This window comes from Pipistrellus hanaki (assembly GCF_964339955.1).
Source record: "Pipistrellus hanaki genome assembly, chromosome: 2".
NCBI classification, from domain to species: Eukaryota; Metazoa; Chordata; class Mammalia; order Chiroptera; family Vespertilionidae; genus Pipistrellus; species Pipistrellus hanaki.
In genome coordinates, this window is record NC_140504.1 from 191405243 (window position 1) to 191420253 (window position 15011).

At 57.9% G+C, this 15011-nt stretch overlaps 1 protein-coding gene across 5 annotated transcripts in view; it reads right to left on the reverse strand.

Annotated features, from left to right (window-relative positions):
* Positions 1-15011, reverse strand: part of ARHGEF10L (Rho guanine nucleotide exchange factor 10 like) — a 119563-nt gene that overhangs the window by 79692 nt on the left and 24860 nt on the right. For all 5 annotated transcript variants that reach the window (XM_084875223.1, XM_084875222.1, XM_084875220.1 and 2 more), the window contains exons 2-4: positions 7870-7949; positions 2476-2643; positions 1745-1778 (exon numbers count right to left, since the gene is read on the reverse strand). In XM_084875223.1, the coding sequence (XP_084731349.1) occupies positions 1745-1778; positions 2476-2643; positions 7870-7906 (239 nt within the window). In that variant the 5' untranslated portion in view covers positions 7907-7949. The remainder of the gene's footprint in view (positions 1-1744; positions 1779-2475; positions 2644-7869; positions 7950-15011) is intronic.

A 15011-nucleotide genomic window follows, 5' to 3' on the forward strand; every position in this document is an offset into this window, starting at 1 on the left:
AAGGGGGCGGGTGGCTCCAGGGCAAGGGGTGCTCTGCGGAGTGGCCGGTGGTCTGGGCCTCTCTTTCAGAAACACCTGGCGCCCCCTGAGCTGTCCTGACCAGTGGCCTGGTGAAAGCAACGCACCAGGCGGCAGCGCTGAGAACCACCGGGTCAGCTCAGTGCGGCACCCAGCACCAGCCAGGCACACGATCAGGTCGGCAGGGAACACGAAGAGAAGGCGGGCCGGGAGCGGCCAGGCTGCTGTGCTCCTGACCGAAAGGCCGGGAAAGGGGGTCTCTGGGAGGGTGACCCCTGCTCACAGCCCTGCCTCTACCCAGCAGCTTCCTCCATCCGGACCCTCCTCCCACCTTCCCCTCTCCCACCAGTGAAGTCACACTCACTTGCTCAGCCAAGATCCCCTCCTGGCTTCCCTCGGGCCGTGTCACAGTTCCCTGGGTACCCCCCTGGCCACCCTCCTCTGTCCCACTGCCAAGTGCCTGCCTCCCGCAGCAGACTGAGCTTCCAGGAGCTTCGTCCCCAGCCCCCCTGGAGCCGTCAGCCTGAGTTCACAGCCACCCCAGGATGGCCCATGGGTGAAATGCTGATTCATTTCAGGTCCCTCATCGGGAGGAGCAGCCAGCTCCCACTGGAGGCCTTAATTACCCAGGGCCCGCCCACGCCCCCTGGGACAAATGAGCACCTACAAGGACTTGTGTTGACAGAGATTTGAATCCAGGACTGTCTTCTGCTGGAGGGGCCCAGGGACACATCTCTGAGACCTCCAGCGAGGCCGCACCTGCCTGAGAACCAGTCACCCCCACTCCCAGCTGGAAGACAAGGGGAGTCTCCACCATCCCTACCCTTGCTGCTGGGGGTGGCTGCCCCCCCCCCCCCCCCCCCCGCCAGCCAAAACCCACAAACTCTCCCCTTAGAAGGGGACTCCCTAAACACCATGGCCCCAGCAGCAAGCAGCACTGAGTAAAGCTCTGAGAGGCTGGGAGAGGCCTCAGCTCCCTCGGCCCCCGCCCCCAAATGCGCGGTGTGACTCAGAGCCGCCTTGCCCAAGCCCCCTGAGGGAAGGGAGGAGAAGGAGCCGCCGTGGCCAGGGGCCGGCTGCCCTGCTGGGCCTCCCGCGGAACAATATGCTCTTCTAGGAGGGAAGCAGTTCCCATTTCACAGATGAGAACACCAAAGCCCGGAGGACTGTGGCTTACCCACGGGCTCACAGCCAGTGCTGGGGCCTGAGTGAGACCCAGACAGTCACTCCCCAAGCCAGGCTTTTAACCATGAGGCTGCTCTGCCCCAGGCTGCTCTGCCCCAGGCAGGCCCACCGCTAAGGACAGAGTCCCCGACAACAGTCACAGGAAGGAGACCAGGATTGGCAAAAACAAACAGCGATGGCAAAGACATCAGCCCGAATACCAGACAGTCGGCTCATTCTCAGCCACGACCCAGGGGGGTGAGGGCTCGCTGTTTCCATGTTGCATGTGCTCAGACTCACACTCAGAGGACTCACATGACTCCTTCAGGCCACACAGCTCGCTCGCGAGGGGCAGAGCCAGGGCTCGGAGTAACACGAGGTGTAGGGACCGACCTCTTCCCTGGGGCTCCGGGATCTGGAACCGCGTTTCTCCCGCCCTGAGCCATCCTGGCTCCAGCCCCACCCTTCCCCACACCACCTGCCCAGTCTCCCTCTTTTCCAGTCACACACACACACACACACACACACACACACCAAAAGGAAGGAGAGGAGGCTCACTTACTGTGTCTGGGGCGGTGAGGCCGCTGGGTCTGGGTCTGCGGAGAAGAGCAGCAGGAGAGCCCGTCAGGCCAGGGCCGGGCCGGTGGACACCCCGTGGTGCGGGAGCCAGGGCCTGGCCGGCCTGGGCGCCTGCAGTGCCCGCCTCCTTCTCCCCGTCTCTTCAGTCTTCAAGCTCCCCTACCTGTCCTGCCTGCACCACCCCACCCCCACCCCGTGGCCCACACCCCAACTCCAGCCAGAACCAGAGGCCCAGCCCACTGTGGGCCTGCCCCCCACCCCCAGCTCCTCAAGGAGTCCCTTGTCCCCAAGGCTGCAGGAAGTTCCTGCTAGTCCAGTCCCCCGGCCTCTCCCAGATGACAGAACCAAGGGCCCAGCAGCTGCCATTTAACACCGGCCTTATCAGGGCCCTCCCGCCCGCCCCCGGGCACCCGCTCTCTGGGAGGAGCAGCCTCTGGCGGGGGTGATTCCCGGGGAGAAGCTGCACAGAGGGAGGCTCCGGAGGCAGAGCCCAGAGCCGGGCCAGCCACTTCCATTTACTGAGTGCCAAAGCCACCAGATGCTGCAGGAATGCTAGGAATCCTGGTTCCCAGGGGAGGCCCGGGAATACAGCTTCTTCCCAGGGGCTTCTGGCTTCCTGCTTCCTGGGGACAGCACGGGGACCGGAGGCCTGGAGCCCCACCCCTGCCCAGAGGCCGGGGGATGGGAGGACCCGAGGCTCCCAGAGCACCTTACCCGTGCCAGGGGCCGCGTCCAAACGGATCAGTGGGGCGTCCGCGTCCGCTCCCAGGCCAGCACTGGTGTCCTCGTCATCGTCGCTGTCGTCAAACTCGAAGGGCTCTCCGGGGTCGTCCTCCGCCTCTGGGGAGGGGCCTGGGCCTCCTCCAGGAACCAGCTGATCTCCTGGAAGCGGGGAGGAGTTAGGGGCTGGGCGGAAGGGTCTCGGGGTTTGGCCCAGGGAGAGATGGCGGGAGATGGGTGAGCAGCTGCGCAGGTCCGAGTGAGGGAGTGAGTTCAATTCCCAGAGATGAGAGCAAACCCACGCTGGGCCAGGCGGCCCTCCTGGGCCGCTGAGGTGGCCAAGGTTGGGCTGGGCTCTGAGCAGATGGGAGAGGATGGAGGGGCCAAGAGCACGCCTCCCCGGTGAGCATGGGCGCATCTGACGCGTTAGTCAACATCTCGTTTCCTGGTTTCCTATTTTGTAAGTAAGGGGGCTGTTTGTCTGTTTATTAACAGGCTCTGGCCAGTGTCATTAAAGGACATTTTTGCACGATTTAGTTCTCACTGTCTGTCTGTTCTGGCACGCCTCTAGTGATATGGGAACCCCCTGGGTCAGGGACAGCCCGTGTGCACACTCTCGTATTTCCCACATGCTGTGCCCAATTCGATGTCACTGCAGTGCAGTGATGGGCATCGGCCATGGGCGACCAGGCCAGTGCTCTGTCTCAGGCTTGCTCAAGGTGGGGCCGGGGCCGGGGCTGGCGAGGATGATCAGGTTCGCTTTGCCTCGTCTGCTCAGCCTGGGACTCTGCTTGAGCCCCTGCGCCTACCTCCACTTTCATAGCAGGTTGGAGCCTACAGTGGATGGGCCAGCGACGCTTTCGTCTTCTTTCCTGCCTTGGCACCGTGCCTGGTATTTGTGTTACATCACAGCACCTGTTGCTGTAACCACTGCCCCTCCCACCTGAGATCCTTGAGGACAGGACGGTCTGGTCCACGGGTGCTCACAGCCGGAGGATGAGTGGACGGGCAGGGAGGTGGATGGAGCAGAGATGGGTGGATGGACCAGCAGACAGACAATGGACAGATCTGATTCCAGCCCAGAAAAGTCCAACCCCTCCCCCACAGCGACCCGGGGCCTCCAGAGCAGAAAAATGGAAGGTGTGAATGTGTGAAATCCCAGAATCCCTCTCCTCGGCAGAACCCAGAGCTCACCCTCCCTCCCCAGCTTCCTCTGCGGGATGATGACCAGACGGAGGCTGCTGAGCTGAGGACCCCGCCCCTCCTGGAGCTTGGGAGACCCCAAGGGCCAACAGCGGCAGGTGGGCTCCTCTGGGCATGAGCGCCTTCGCAGGTGCAGAGAAAAAACAACACAGAGCCCCCCGCTGAACCTCACAACGGCCCCATCTCATGCCACGAGGCCACGGGGTTTCCAGAGCAAAAGTTCCCGCAGCCATACAGCTCATAAGAGGGGAGGCGTGTCTGAACCCAGATCTGGCTTAGCTCGTGTCCCTCACTCTTCCCACTAAGCCCGCTGCCTCCTGGGAGCCGTGTGGACCCCTGGCCCAGGGGATGCACTAACGAAGGAAATGCGGGCCCACGTGGGAAGCGGGTCCTGTTGTCACGTGACAGGTCTCCACCCACTGGTGGGTCACAGACACAGTTAGGAGCTTCCCAGGCAACATTCTGTTTTGAGTCTGGACTGCCTATTGGAGGTATTTTTAAATTTTGTAGTAGCCATAACATCACATTTAGCATTGCTTTGATATCGTTTGTTACACTTCTGTTCAGTTAATGTGACATATAAAAGTGTTTCAGTTTCAGGTAATATGTGTATGCATCCCATTTCATGTGTGTGCATGCATGTGTATGTGTGTGCATGTGTGAGAGGGGGGGTAGAACCTTCCACTGCTCTCCCACGCTCAGTCCACTGCAGCCACCTTGGCCTCCTTGCTGCACCATGAAGGAGCCACACGTGCTGCTGCTCGGGACCTTTGTCCTCCCGCCCAGGGTCCAGATGCTCTTCCCCAGGTGTCTTCCCCTTCTCCCCTCCTTCCGGTCTTCACTCTGCACACCTCCCAGCGAGGCTGCCCTGACCACAGCTGCCCACGGAAACACTGGGCCTCCCTCCCTTGGGGGCCACATTTCTCTCTGTGGCCCTGTGAGTACGTCACGTGCTCCAAGTTTCATTCATTTTCCTGTCCGTCTCCTCTGGGAGAGCAGGCGTGCTTGCCTGTTTCACCCATTGTTGGATCTCCAGCATCTGGCCCAGTGCCAAGCACATGGTAGGCCCATGGCAAGTATTTGTTGAATTCACATGCTCCCATATACTCCTGTTGTCTTATCTATGGGTTGTGGTTTTGAAAGTTTAAGAAATACTGAAGCAGCTGAAACCGGTCTGGCTCAGTGGATAGAGCGTCGGCCTGCGGACTGAAGGGTCCCAGGTTCAATTCCGGTCAGGGGCATGTACCTTGGTTGCGGGCACAACCCTGGTGGGGGGTGTGCAGGAGGCAGCTGGTTGATGTTTCTCATCGACGTTTCTAGCTCTTTATCCCTCTCCCTTCCTCTCTGTGGAAAATCAATAAAATATATATATTTTTTTAATATTGAAGCAAATGACTAACAATCCCTGCCCACCACTTCTGGGCAGCGGGATGCAGGCCCCTCCTGACCGAGAGGGCTGCAGCGCCCAGGGTGTCCACCCATTGGAGTCTGCCGGGCGGGCAATGGCGGGGAGGGACTCCCTTACGCCCGGCACCCGGGCGGTATCACAGTGGTGAATACAGTCTCCGTCCATCCGGGTCAGACTCCAGCTCTCCCACACGCTGGCTGTGTGAGCGTCAAGTCAGTCTACCTGCCCAGCTGCAGCCTTCTGCTCTCCAAACTGAGGATAATAATAGTAACCACCTTATCGTGTTGTTGGGAGGATGGGTGAATGAACTAACACATATAAAGTGCCAGGTACGTGCTCACTGAATGTCAGTCATTCTTATGATGATGATTCCGTTCATTATCACTGTTATTGCATCATCATCATCATTATATTATTATTATTATTACTATTATTATTACTATTATTATTATTACCACTACTACTACTACTATTGCCCTGAGTCACAGTCCAGTCCTTGACCCTGGGTGAGGTGGGCAGGCCTTCCCCACTCACAGGCCAGGCCCAGACCATGTCCTGGGACTCAGGCCATTTCTGCACCTTCTTTTTTTGAGAGTACAAATGGCCTCAGTCAGCCATCAACCCGCACAGTCATGCCCATGTTCAATGAACTGTTCCTGGCAGCCCCTGGGCCATGACCTGTGCACGCCAGCCCAGAAGATGGGACCTCTCAATGCCAAGGTTCTCCCTGCAAGGAGAGGCAGGCAGAGGAGACAAGAGAGAAACATAAAACCCAGAGACTGAGCTGGCGCGGACAGAGAGGAGAGGGGCCATGGCAGCCGGGCCCTCAGGCACAAGGCTGCCCCGCATAGAGCACTGAAGGATGAGCAAAGGCCCGACAGGATCCGGTGGGCAGAGGCATTCCAGGCCCAGAGCAGGTGCAGAGAACATGGAGGGGCCCCGTGGAGCTGAACATGTGAGCAAGAAGGAAGAGCCGTAAGACAACAAGAGCTGCTTCGGGAATCTGAATTTTACTTGGTGAGACAGCAGGAAGCTCTCCGAGAGTCAGGAAATGGCCAAGAGCCTGGCTCAACTGGAAGACAGTCACCAGCAACATCAGGCAGACCTGGGACAATGAACACCCATCCAGTAGTTCTTGAATGGGACGGAATAAATTTCATCATGAAATGATTTTGTTCTCGCTCTCCATGCTGGGCCCCTTGGTACGTGAGAGAAAGGAGCAAGGTGACCATGGTAGCAGGGGCCCGGGGCGGGCGCATCCCGGGACCCAAAGTCTCGGCCATGAATCAGGAGATGCCCTTGTCCCCAGTGCTGTTCCCGGGCTCCTGGGTCCCAGGCAATCAGACCTCACTCCTTATCAGAAAGAAAAATCAGGAAGCCCATCCCTCGATAATTGGCCGCTAAAGGAAGAAGCCCTTCCCAACTGAAACTGGTTTGGCTCAGTGGATAGAGAGTCGGCCTGTGGACTGAAAGGTCCCAGGTTCGATTCCGGTCAAGGGCATGTACCTTGGTTGCTGGCACATCCCCAGTAGGGGGTGTGCAAGAGACAGCTGATTGATGATTCTCTCTCATCGATGTTTTTGCGCTCTCTCTCTCTCTCTCTCTCTCTCTCTCTCTCTCTCTCTCTCTCTTCCTCTCTGTAAAAAATCAATAAAATATTAAAAAAAGAAAGAAAGAAAGAAAGAAAGAAAGAAAGAAAGAAAGAAAGAAAGAAAGAAAGAAAAGAAAAGAAACCCTTCCCACCCATCTGGACAGGTGGCCTGGCCAGAGCTAGCCACACACATTTGATGCTCCTGGACACACACCCCATCCTCTGGGGAGCCAACCCCACTGAGGCCAGGAGGCCGGGCCCAGAAAGCCACTCCTGCTGTGGAGAAGGCAGGTCCACCTGCTGAGCCCCACCCTCCAAGAAGAACACGGCTCAGTGCAGGGCACACACAGTGCACATAGCATCCTGCCAACGCCCCACAGCGGTAACAGCTTCCATTCACTGAGTGATCCATTACCACACGCCAAAGCCTTACCCCTATGTAAGCCGCACCATAAGGGAAGGTGTCATGATTATCCCCAGGTCACGGGTGATGACAGGGAGCCACAGAGATAACCCAGCCATCACGGGGCACTGGCAGGGTCAGGCCGAGAAAGAGCCCTCCTGGTTACCACTCCACTGTCCGCCTCCCCTCGTGGGGGCAAGAGGACAGGACTTCGGGCCCAGTGGGTGAGCCGGCCTGGGCCCAGCTCCTCCCAGGCGGGGCCTGAATTCCACCTGCGGTGGCTGAGGCCGCACGGCCTCGGTTGCCAGATAAAATAAAATACAGGATGTCAAATTGAATTTCAGATGAACAATAAATAGTTGTATTTTTTTGTTGGGAGGTGGGTTTTTCCGTGTTGGCTTTTGGAGCCAGTCTGAAAGCCCTATCACTGGATGGCCTGACCCTGGCACCGTCACAGATGGAGAGAGACGGCCGGGCCTTCCCCTGCCCCCTCGGTCCCCACACTCAGTCCATAAGCTTCATCCGCTGGCACACTTCCATCCCAGACGGGCTCTGCCCACCTCTCCAGGGGGCCTTCGGGACACAGGGAAAGAATCGACCTCTGTTGGGAGCCCGCTCTGAGGAGGGAATTATTCTCTCCCTGTTGCAGACAAGGAAACCGTGGCCGAGAGGGGAAGTCACCTGCCCGAGCGCACACAGCTAACTGACAGCGAAGCCAGATTCACACACCCGGGGCCCTCTGCGAGCCCCCCGCCCGATCAGAGGGAACCCAGGACACGGTACCTGTGGCAGCCTGTGGCGGAGGACCGGAGGAAGCCATCAGACAAAGTCCAGCTCAGACCGGCACCGTCCCAGCCGCTCGCCTGTGGAAAGAAGGCCAGAAGTCTAATTAGGTGACGTTCAAGGCCAAAGCTTCAGCCACAGAGAGGGGTCACTGGCTCAGGACCTGTGCACTCCAGTCGCCAGCTCTCACACTCCTTCCCCAGCAGCCCGAGAGCCCACGAGGGCCCAGCCCCCACACATCATAAATCATTAACCCGGAAAAAACAGCAGCTGCAGGACCATAATTACCCTGTCTTCCCAGAAAGCCCCTGGCCTTCGCTTTGACCAATGCCCGGGACCCTCAGGAGCCTGGTGGGTCCAGCTGCAATACCCTCCTGTGCCTTCCAACTTACTGGTGAAGCTCCGGCCCCAGAGACCAGGCTCATGCTCAGCCCCCATCTTCCAGGGGTTTATCACACCTGAGCTCTCCGGGAGGTGGCCGGACACTTCCTGCTCCTGGCTGTCCAATAACCACAGGCTCTGAGCCCAGCGGCTCTCACCAGCCCCTGCCTAGAGCCCCGCCGAAGGCCATTCGCTCTGTCCCTCCCTGTCCTGCCCAATGGGGTTGGCCAGCCATGGCACGTGGGTATAAAGAAAGGAAAGGGATCCTGGCTGATTTGGCTCAATGGATAGAGGGTCAGCCTGGGAATCGAAGGGTCCTGGGTTTAATTCCAGTCAAGGGGAAAGAAAGAAAAGGAAGGAAGGAAGGAAGGAAGGAAGGAAGGAAGGAAGGAAGGAAGGAAGGAAGGAAGAAAGAAAGAAAGAAAGAAAGAAAGAAAGAAAGAAAGAAAGAAAGAAAGAAAGAAAGAAAGAAAGAAAGAGCAGAGAGGTAGATGGTGCAAGACAAGGCACAATCCCACCTGCTCGGAGCGGGAGGCAGAGTGTCTGCTGGCCTCACAGTGGGGGCTCCCGCCACCCAGAAGCCAGTGCCGCTGGTGGCTCCCTGGGCCCTGGGGCAAACTTGCCAGCTGTCCCTGCCTGGCAGCGAGGGAAAGAGTTCTCCCGCTACCACCTGGGCGTGTGCCACCACTCAGCAGCCGACACCTTGGATGAGCGACTTAACCCCCGCTCTGGGCTTCGGTTTACTCGCCTGCAGAACGGAGATTGCAGAGTAGCCACCTCAAAGGGTGCCTGGGGAAGTTAGAAGTAAAACGTGGAAAGCTCTGCGAAGGTCCTTGGGACCCACTGGCCTGTGCTGTTGGAAGCACTCGGGCTCGGCGGTGATGACCGCAGCTCTGCCTTGGGCGTCGGGGGCCCAGGCTGGAGTCCAGCTCCGCTGGCAGGCGAGCTGAGCCTCGGTGTCCTCATCTGTAAAGGGGACCGCCTGCCCCCCGGGACTCCCAGCAGCATACTGGAGGTCAGTGGCAGAGCCCCTGGCAGACTTGGTCAAAGTCTGTCCTTAAAGCTGTCACCACCAAAATGGGGGACAGCCAATGGGACTCTGAGTCTGCACTCCAAGAGGGTAAGGGACCCTAGGTGGGCTCACAGAGGGACGCTGAGACCTCAGGGCTTCAAGCTGTGGGGATCTGGGACAGCGGCCTGGGGTAGTCGGATCCACCAGCAGGCTGGGCTCTGCCTCTTCCCCTCAGTGACCTTGACCTCTCCAAGGCCCCTCATGGCCCGGAGCTTTGTCTCTTTAAAGTGGAGACCGCACCTGCTCAGACCATCCCAGGGGCTGCTACATGCAAGGAGCCAGGTCATGGGCAGCAGAGACAAGGCCACAGTGGTTACAAAGATGAGATTTATTGCAGATCTGAGTTCCTATCCAGTCTGCACTTGCCGGCAGTTCAGTGAGCACCTTTCTCACTGGTCCCTGCCATGCAGAGCTCCCATGGGGATGGGAGGAGGGCTGTAGGGGTGTGCCCGGTGTTCCACACAGAGTCAGCTCTCCGTGCACACTGGCCACTGTGTTCATTACGATGGTAACGATGTCATGCGTGGTGAGAGGGGAAGAGTTCTTCTCTTGGGGGGTCATCTCTTTAAAGATGACTGTCATACTGGCTGGGCAGGCAGACCCCCAAAAGGTGCCTTTCCTGCTACTTGATGCAGAAGGGCCACATTCAGACAGGGTGAGGTGCTGGAAGCCGGGGCGGAAGCCCTAGCTCAGGCTGCAGGGTGTGTCTCAGCCGATCACGCTCAATACCGGACCACCCTCTGCCTTTTCCTCATCGCTTTCAGAGTAAAGTCGAGGCCCTAAGCCAGGCCCTAGATGACACACACCCCTCCCCACTGGCCTCAACAGCTCCCGGCCTTACAGGGAACTCTGCTCCAGCTTCATGAAGAGCTGTCAGGCCTGTGACCGTGCCAACTTGTCCCCCATCTCTGGGCCTTTTGCTCAGGCTATTTGCTCCCTCCAGGTAGAATTCTCTTTCACAATCAGCAAGCAAACTCCTACTCAACCTTCAAAACCCAGACCCAGTTCTTCCTCTGTGAGTGCTCCCCAGAACCATTTCAGGCAGTGGCTCCCCTGGTGGTGGAGCTTTGTAAAAAAAAAAATAGAAGTGACCCAGGCCTAAGGTTCAGTAGCTCAGGGAAGCCGCCAGGGAGGGGCTATTATCAAAGAGCTCAGGTGGTCCTGGGTCACATATGGCCCCTATTATAACTGCCTCCCTCACCGGACTGTGACCTCCTCTTTCATCTCAGTGTCTGGAGCCCTGGCCCACGTGCGAGACAACAGCTGCTGAGCTACACTGAACGGAGGCCAGAGGCCTGGAAACCTTGCCCTGCTTGGGACCTGCTCTGTGGAGGCCGTGAGGCTGGGGCGTCCCTGGGCCTGGGCAGCTGCAGGTGTGGGACTTCCTGCCCAATGAAAAGAGAAGCACAGGTCCAGGTGAGAACTTCAGCCAACCCCCCCCCCACACACACACACACCAGCCATCCCTCCTCTTCCCCCTACCCACCTCCCCCCAGTGCCCTCTGCTCCATCCAGGAAGGCAAGAGGAAGAGGCAGGGAGCCAGCTGGACACCGGGAAGAGGAACCCACAACTAGTGTCTGCAGGGGGGCAGGATGCCCACGCTCTGTCCTCGCAGGCTCAGCACAAGTGGCCATCGGCCACGAAGTCGGGGGCAGGTGGCTCCTGGGGCCCTGGAGAGATGGGGCGCCTGATCCAAGAAAACACCAGAGGAGCGAGGGCAAGAGGAGCGTGACCAGAACTCAGCGCCCATGAAGAGAGGCGTGCAGGGCTCAGCCTGTGGCCCAGGACCCAACCTCAGACAACCTGCAGCTCTCCAGGGCGAGATGTTATTGTGTTTGTTTTATGGACTTCAGAGAGGAAGGAAGAGGGAGAGATAGAAACATCAATTGCTGGAAACCAAGGTCAACAGTAATTATTATAAAAGCGAGAAGTCCACCAGAGGGCTGAGTGTGGACTCCTTTGATATTAAGAGGGTGAATTTGCATTTTATTACCTACTGCTGACTCAATGGCCTAAAGCAGTGGTCGGCAAACTCATTAGTCAACAGAGCCCAATATCAACAGCACAACGATTGAAATTTCTTTTGAGAGCCAAATTTTTTAAACTTAAACTATATATAATAGGTAGATACATTGTTATTAACTTAATTAGGTACTCCTAAGCTGGCCTTTGCTAAAAACTCAATGGGCCAAAGAGCAGCAGTTTGCCGACCACTGGCCTAAAGCAAACTCCCCCCAACCTGATAATCTTACTGTTTACGAAACATTACCATTGATACATATGTTTGCATTTCTAAAAGCAATTGTGTATTCTAGTAAATAAAAGCAGTTGGGAAAGAGACTCAGTGAAACTTAGCCACTACAGTTAAGCTTTTCCCTGGCTCCGCCCCCCCTCCCCGCCCATCATTTCAAAATTAATTTGCCTTGTCTTGTGTGTCAATTTGCACATCAGCTCTTTCTCAAGCCTTTGAACCCAAAAGCCACGCTTTTCACAATCAATGATGAGAGTGGATCACTGAATGGCTGCCTTCTACACACCCCCTACTGGGGACTGAGCTTGCAAACTGTGCATGTGTCCTTGACAGGAATTGAACCCAGGACTCTTCAGTCCTCAGGCCAACGCTCTACCCACTGAGAAAAACCCTCTGTGTGTCCTATCCCCCTTGGTCAGAGGCAAATGTAAATGAAATGACGTCTAAGAAAGCTGGTAGCTTCTTCATAAATGTTAGTTCCCTTCCCAGAGTTCCTGCCGTCCCTGAGGACACTCAGCATTGTCCCATTCTGCAGACAGCTCAACTGAGTTCCGGCCAACCACGGACCAGAATACGTACCCTGCCCTTCCTTACCCTCATCACCCCCGAGATCACAAAATGATCGTCTGCGAAATGATAATGGCTGGCATCTGAGCACTGCCATGCACCAGGCCTCGTGCTGAGCATTTCTGTTTCTGGCTAACTTAATTCCCAAGGAAGCTGAGAAGCTGGAGGGTGTTCTCCAGGCCAGGCAGCCCCCGAGAGGGGAGTCACTGGGCTGTGAGCCGGGACTGCCAGGCAGGCAGGCCCCTTGGACAAAAGTGCTGGGTGAGTACACGGGTAAGGGGGTGAGCATCTTCCAGGCCCCCCATGGCAGGGGCCTCCGAATGCCGGGGGGACAAGAGGGCCAGCTCCTGCCCTCGCCCTCTAAGCGCCAGGCCACTCAACGGGCTTGAGGGTGGGAAGGGGGAGGGAGGCTCTGGGAGGAGCACCCTCCGGGCTATAGGCAGGGGTGAGGCTTGGGCAATGGCTGAAGCCTCAGACAATGAAGGCTCTGTTCCCGCCAGAAGAGAAGCCCCAACCCCACCCTCCTTCCTCCATTGACTTTCTTGGCTGGGCGAGCCCCTGGTCAGTGATCCCCGGGCAAGATGGGAGGGGGCAACCCCAAGAGGAGGCCTCTGGGCAGAAGAGCCCCCCCACACCCCACACACACCCCTGCAGAGGGCATCTCTAAGGGCCGTTGCCTGGGAAACCAGAACCAGCCAGAAGCTTGAAGACCCTGCGGTGGGGGACCAAGGGGGGCTGCCACCAGTCTGGTCCCCAGCCCTTCCTCCTCCAACAGTCCCAGGCACATTAACCCCTTTGTCCCCAGCTGACCAGCCCAGAAGGAGGCGCCAGGATGAAGGGCCAGGTGAAGTCTTGTACTGTGGCTGGACTATCCTGACCTCATGCCCAGAGGGTCCCAGGTGATAGGGCCCAGCACACACACTTGGAGGCCAGAAGGGGACAGCATGGACTTGGCGCTACCCCTTCACCTTTCAGAGCCTCAGCTTCCCCATCAGAAGCCACCTCTCAGGCAACCCAGTGCCACGTGACCCTAAGACACTCATCCTAGCCGTAGAGCATTTATTTCCCCTCGGGAACCAAACCCCAGAAGTGGGTTTCACTCCCTCCTTTCCCTGACGGGAAGCTGCAGCTCAGTGAGGCGGGACCAGGACACGAAGGTGCGTCTGACTCCGTGCAATTCGACGGAGCAGGTGTTGGGCTGCAGAAATGGCCCAGGCAAATAAAGTCGATAATAAACCCCTCCCCAAGACATCGATGTTTCTAACTCTATCTCCCTCTCCCTTCCTCTCTGTAAAAAATCAATAAAATATATTTAAAAAATAAAACAGCACACACACCTCCCCATCACGCCCCTTCCCTTGACCCGGCCGTACACTTCAGTTGTTTATAACAGCCTCCTCCTACGAGAATATGGACTCGACAGAGGCCAGGGCATCATTAGTTCTGTTTGTTGCTCTATCCACAGCCCTGGACCAGTGTCTGGCAAACAGCAGGCCTCAGCACGCACCTGCTAAGTGCGTGAAGGAACCCCTTGGTCTGGGTCAGTCCTGCCACCTCCCTCAGGGGAGGGGATAAGGCAGCCAGGCCCGTTGGGCACCCCAGTCTGGGCCTAGGCCTCCTCCTGTCTGAAATCAGCCCGTGGCCAGGACGGCTCCTCCCAGGAGAGCTTAGTAAACAGACTCACTGGCAAGCTGCGCAAGGGGCGGTGCCCCAAAACCAGTATGGGAAGCGGTCTGAGCCAAAGGCGGGCGTGATCAGAAGAGGGGAGGGAGGGGTTGGGCGGGGGGAAGGACTTGGACCATCAGGAACTGGCTCCCAAAAGACCTCATTCTTGCTCTGCTGAGTCAGAAGCATGCGGCCGGGAGAGGGGGCAGGACCCCAGAGCTCCAACGGCTGCCACCCCCGGCCGCAGACAGGTGCGGGGCCTGCCATACGCCCAGCTGCCCAGGGAGGAAGCACAGGGGCCTGGCTGGTGGGCCACCGAGAGGAATAGGTCTCCTTTCATAGGTAGCCCCCTGGGTGCAGTCTGGCCTGAGTCTCTTTCTTCAGAACCACCCTCTGCCTCTCTCAAGGAGGGGACCACTTTGTCCCACAAGTCAGCTCTGGGCAGGAAGCAGCAGCCTTTGCAAAACTCGGCCACAGCCCTGCAAGCTGGCCAGGCAGCATTTAGGTCTCAGGAAAGGCAAGCTCAGCACGGAGCCCCAGGGGACCGGAGGCCTCGGCCACAAAGCCCAGGACAGCTCTGGCTGAACTCTCCAAGCAGCTGGCTCTTATATTCCAACCCCTCCCCAAGGATCTGGTGTGTGCATCAGCTGCTCTCTGTCCTCCACTCCTGGAGGGAGGCACAGAAATGGGTGTCTTCCCACCAGCCCCCAAGCAGGTGGGCCATGCCACAGAGGGCAGGGTCAGCCCCATGACAGAGGAGGAAACTGAGGCTCAGAGAGGGAGAGAGATGATCCAAAGTCAAGTCCATCACAGGCAGATCCCTGATGGGATGGATGTCTGTCCCCCTCTTTCCCCTGTGGGGGTGCCTCTCCCGCCACAATGAGTCCAGGCCACACCCTCCCACCTGGCTATTAACATCACACCTCTGAGAAGACACCGTGCTCTGGGGCAGCCCCAGCCTGACCTGGCCAGAGGCTACCACTCAGCTGTGTACATTCCCCACAGCCTCCACCCGACTCCCGCCCCTTTTAGAGTCAAGATTCCAGGGAAGGGGAGGACCCAGAACGAAACGGCGATGGCCTTTAACTGGTGCGAAGCATAGCGACCACCAGAGCTCAGTGCGTGGGGCCAGGGAGACCGTCTGAGCCCCTGAATCCGTTTAGTCAGGCAGAGGGGGGCCTCGGAGCTGGCTGCCGAAGTACCCC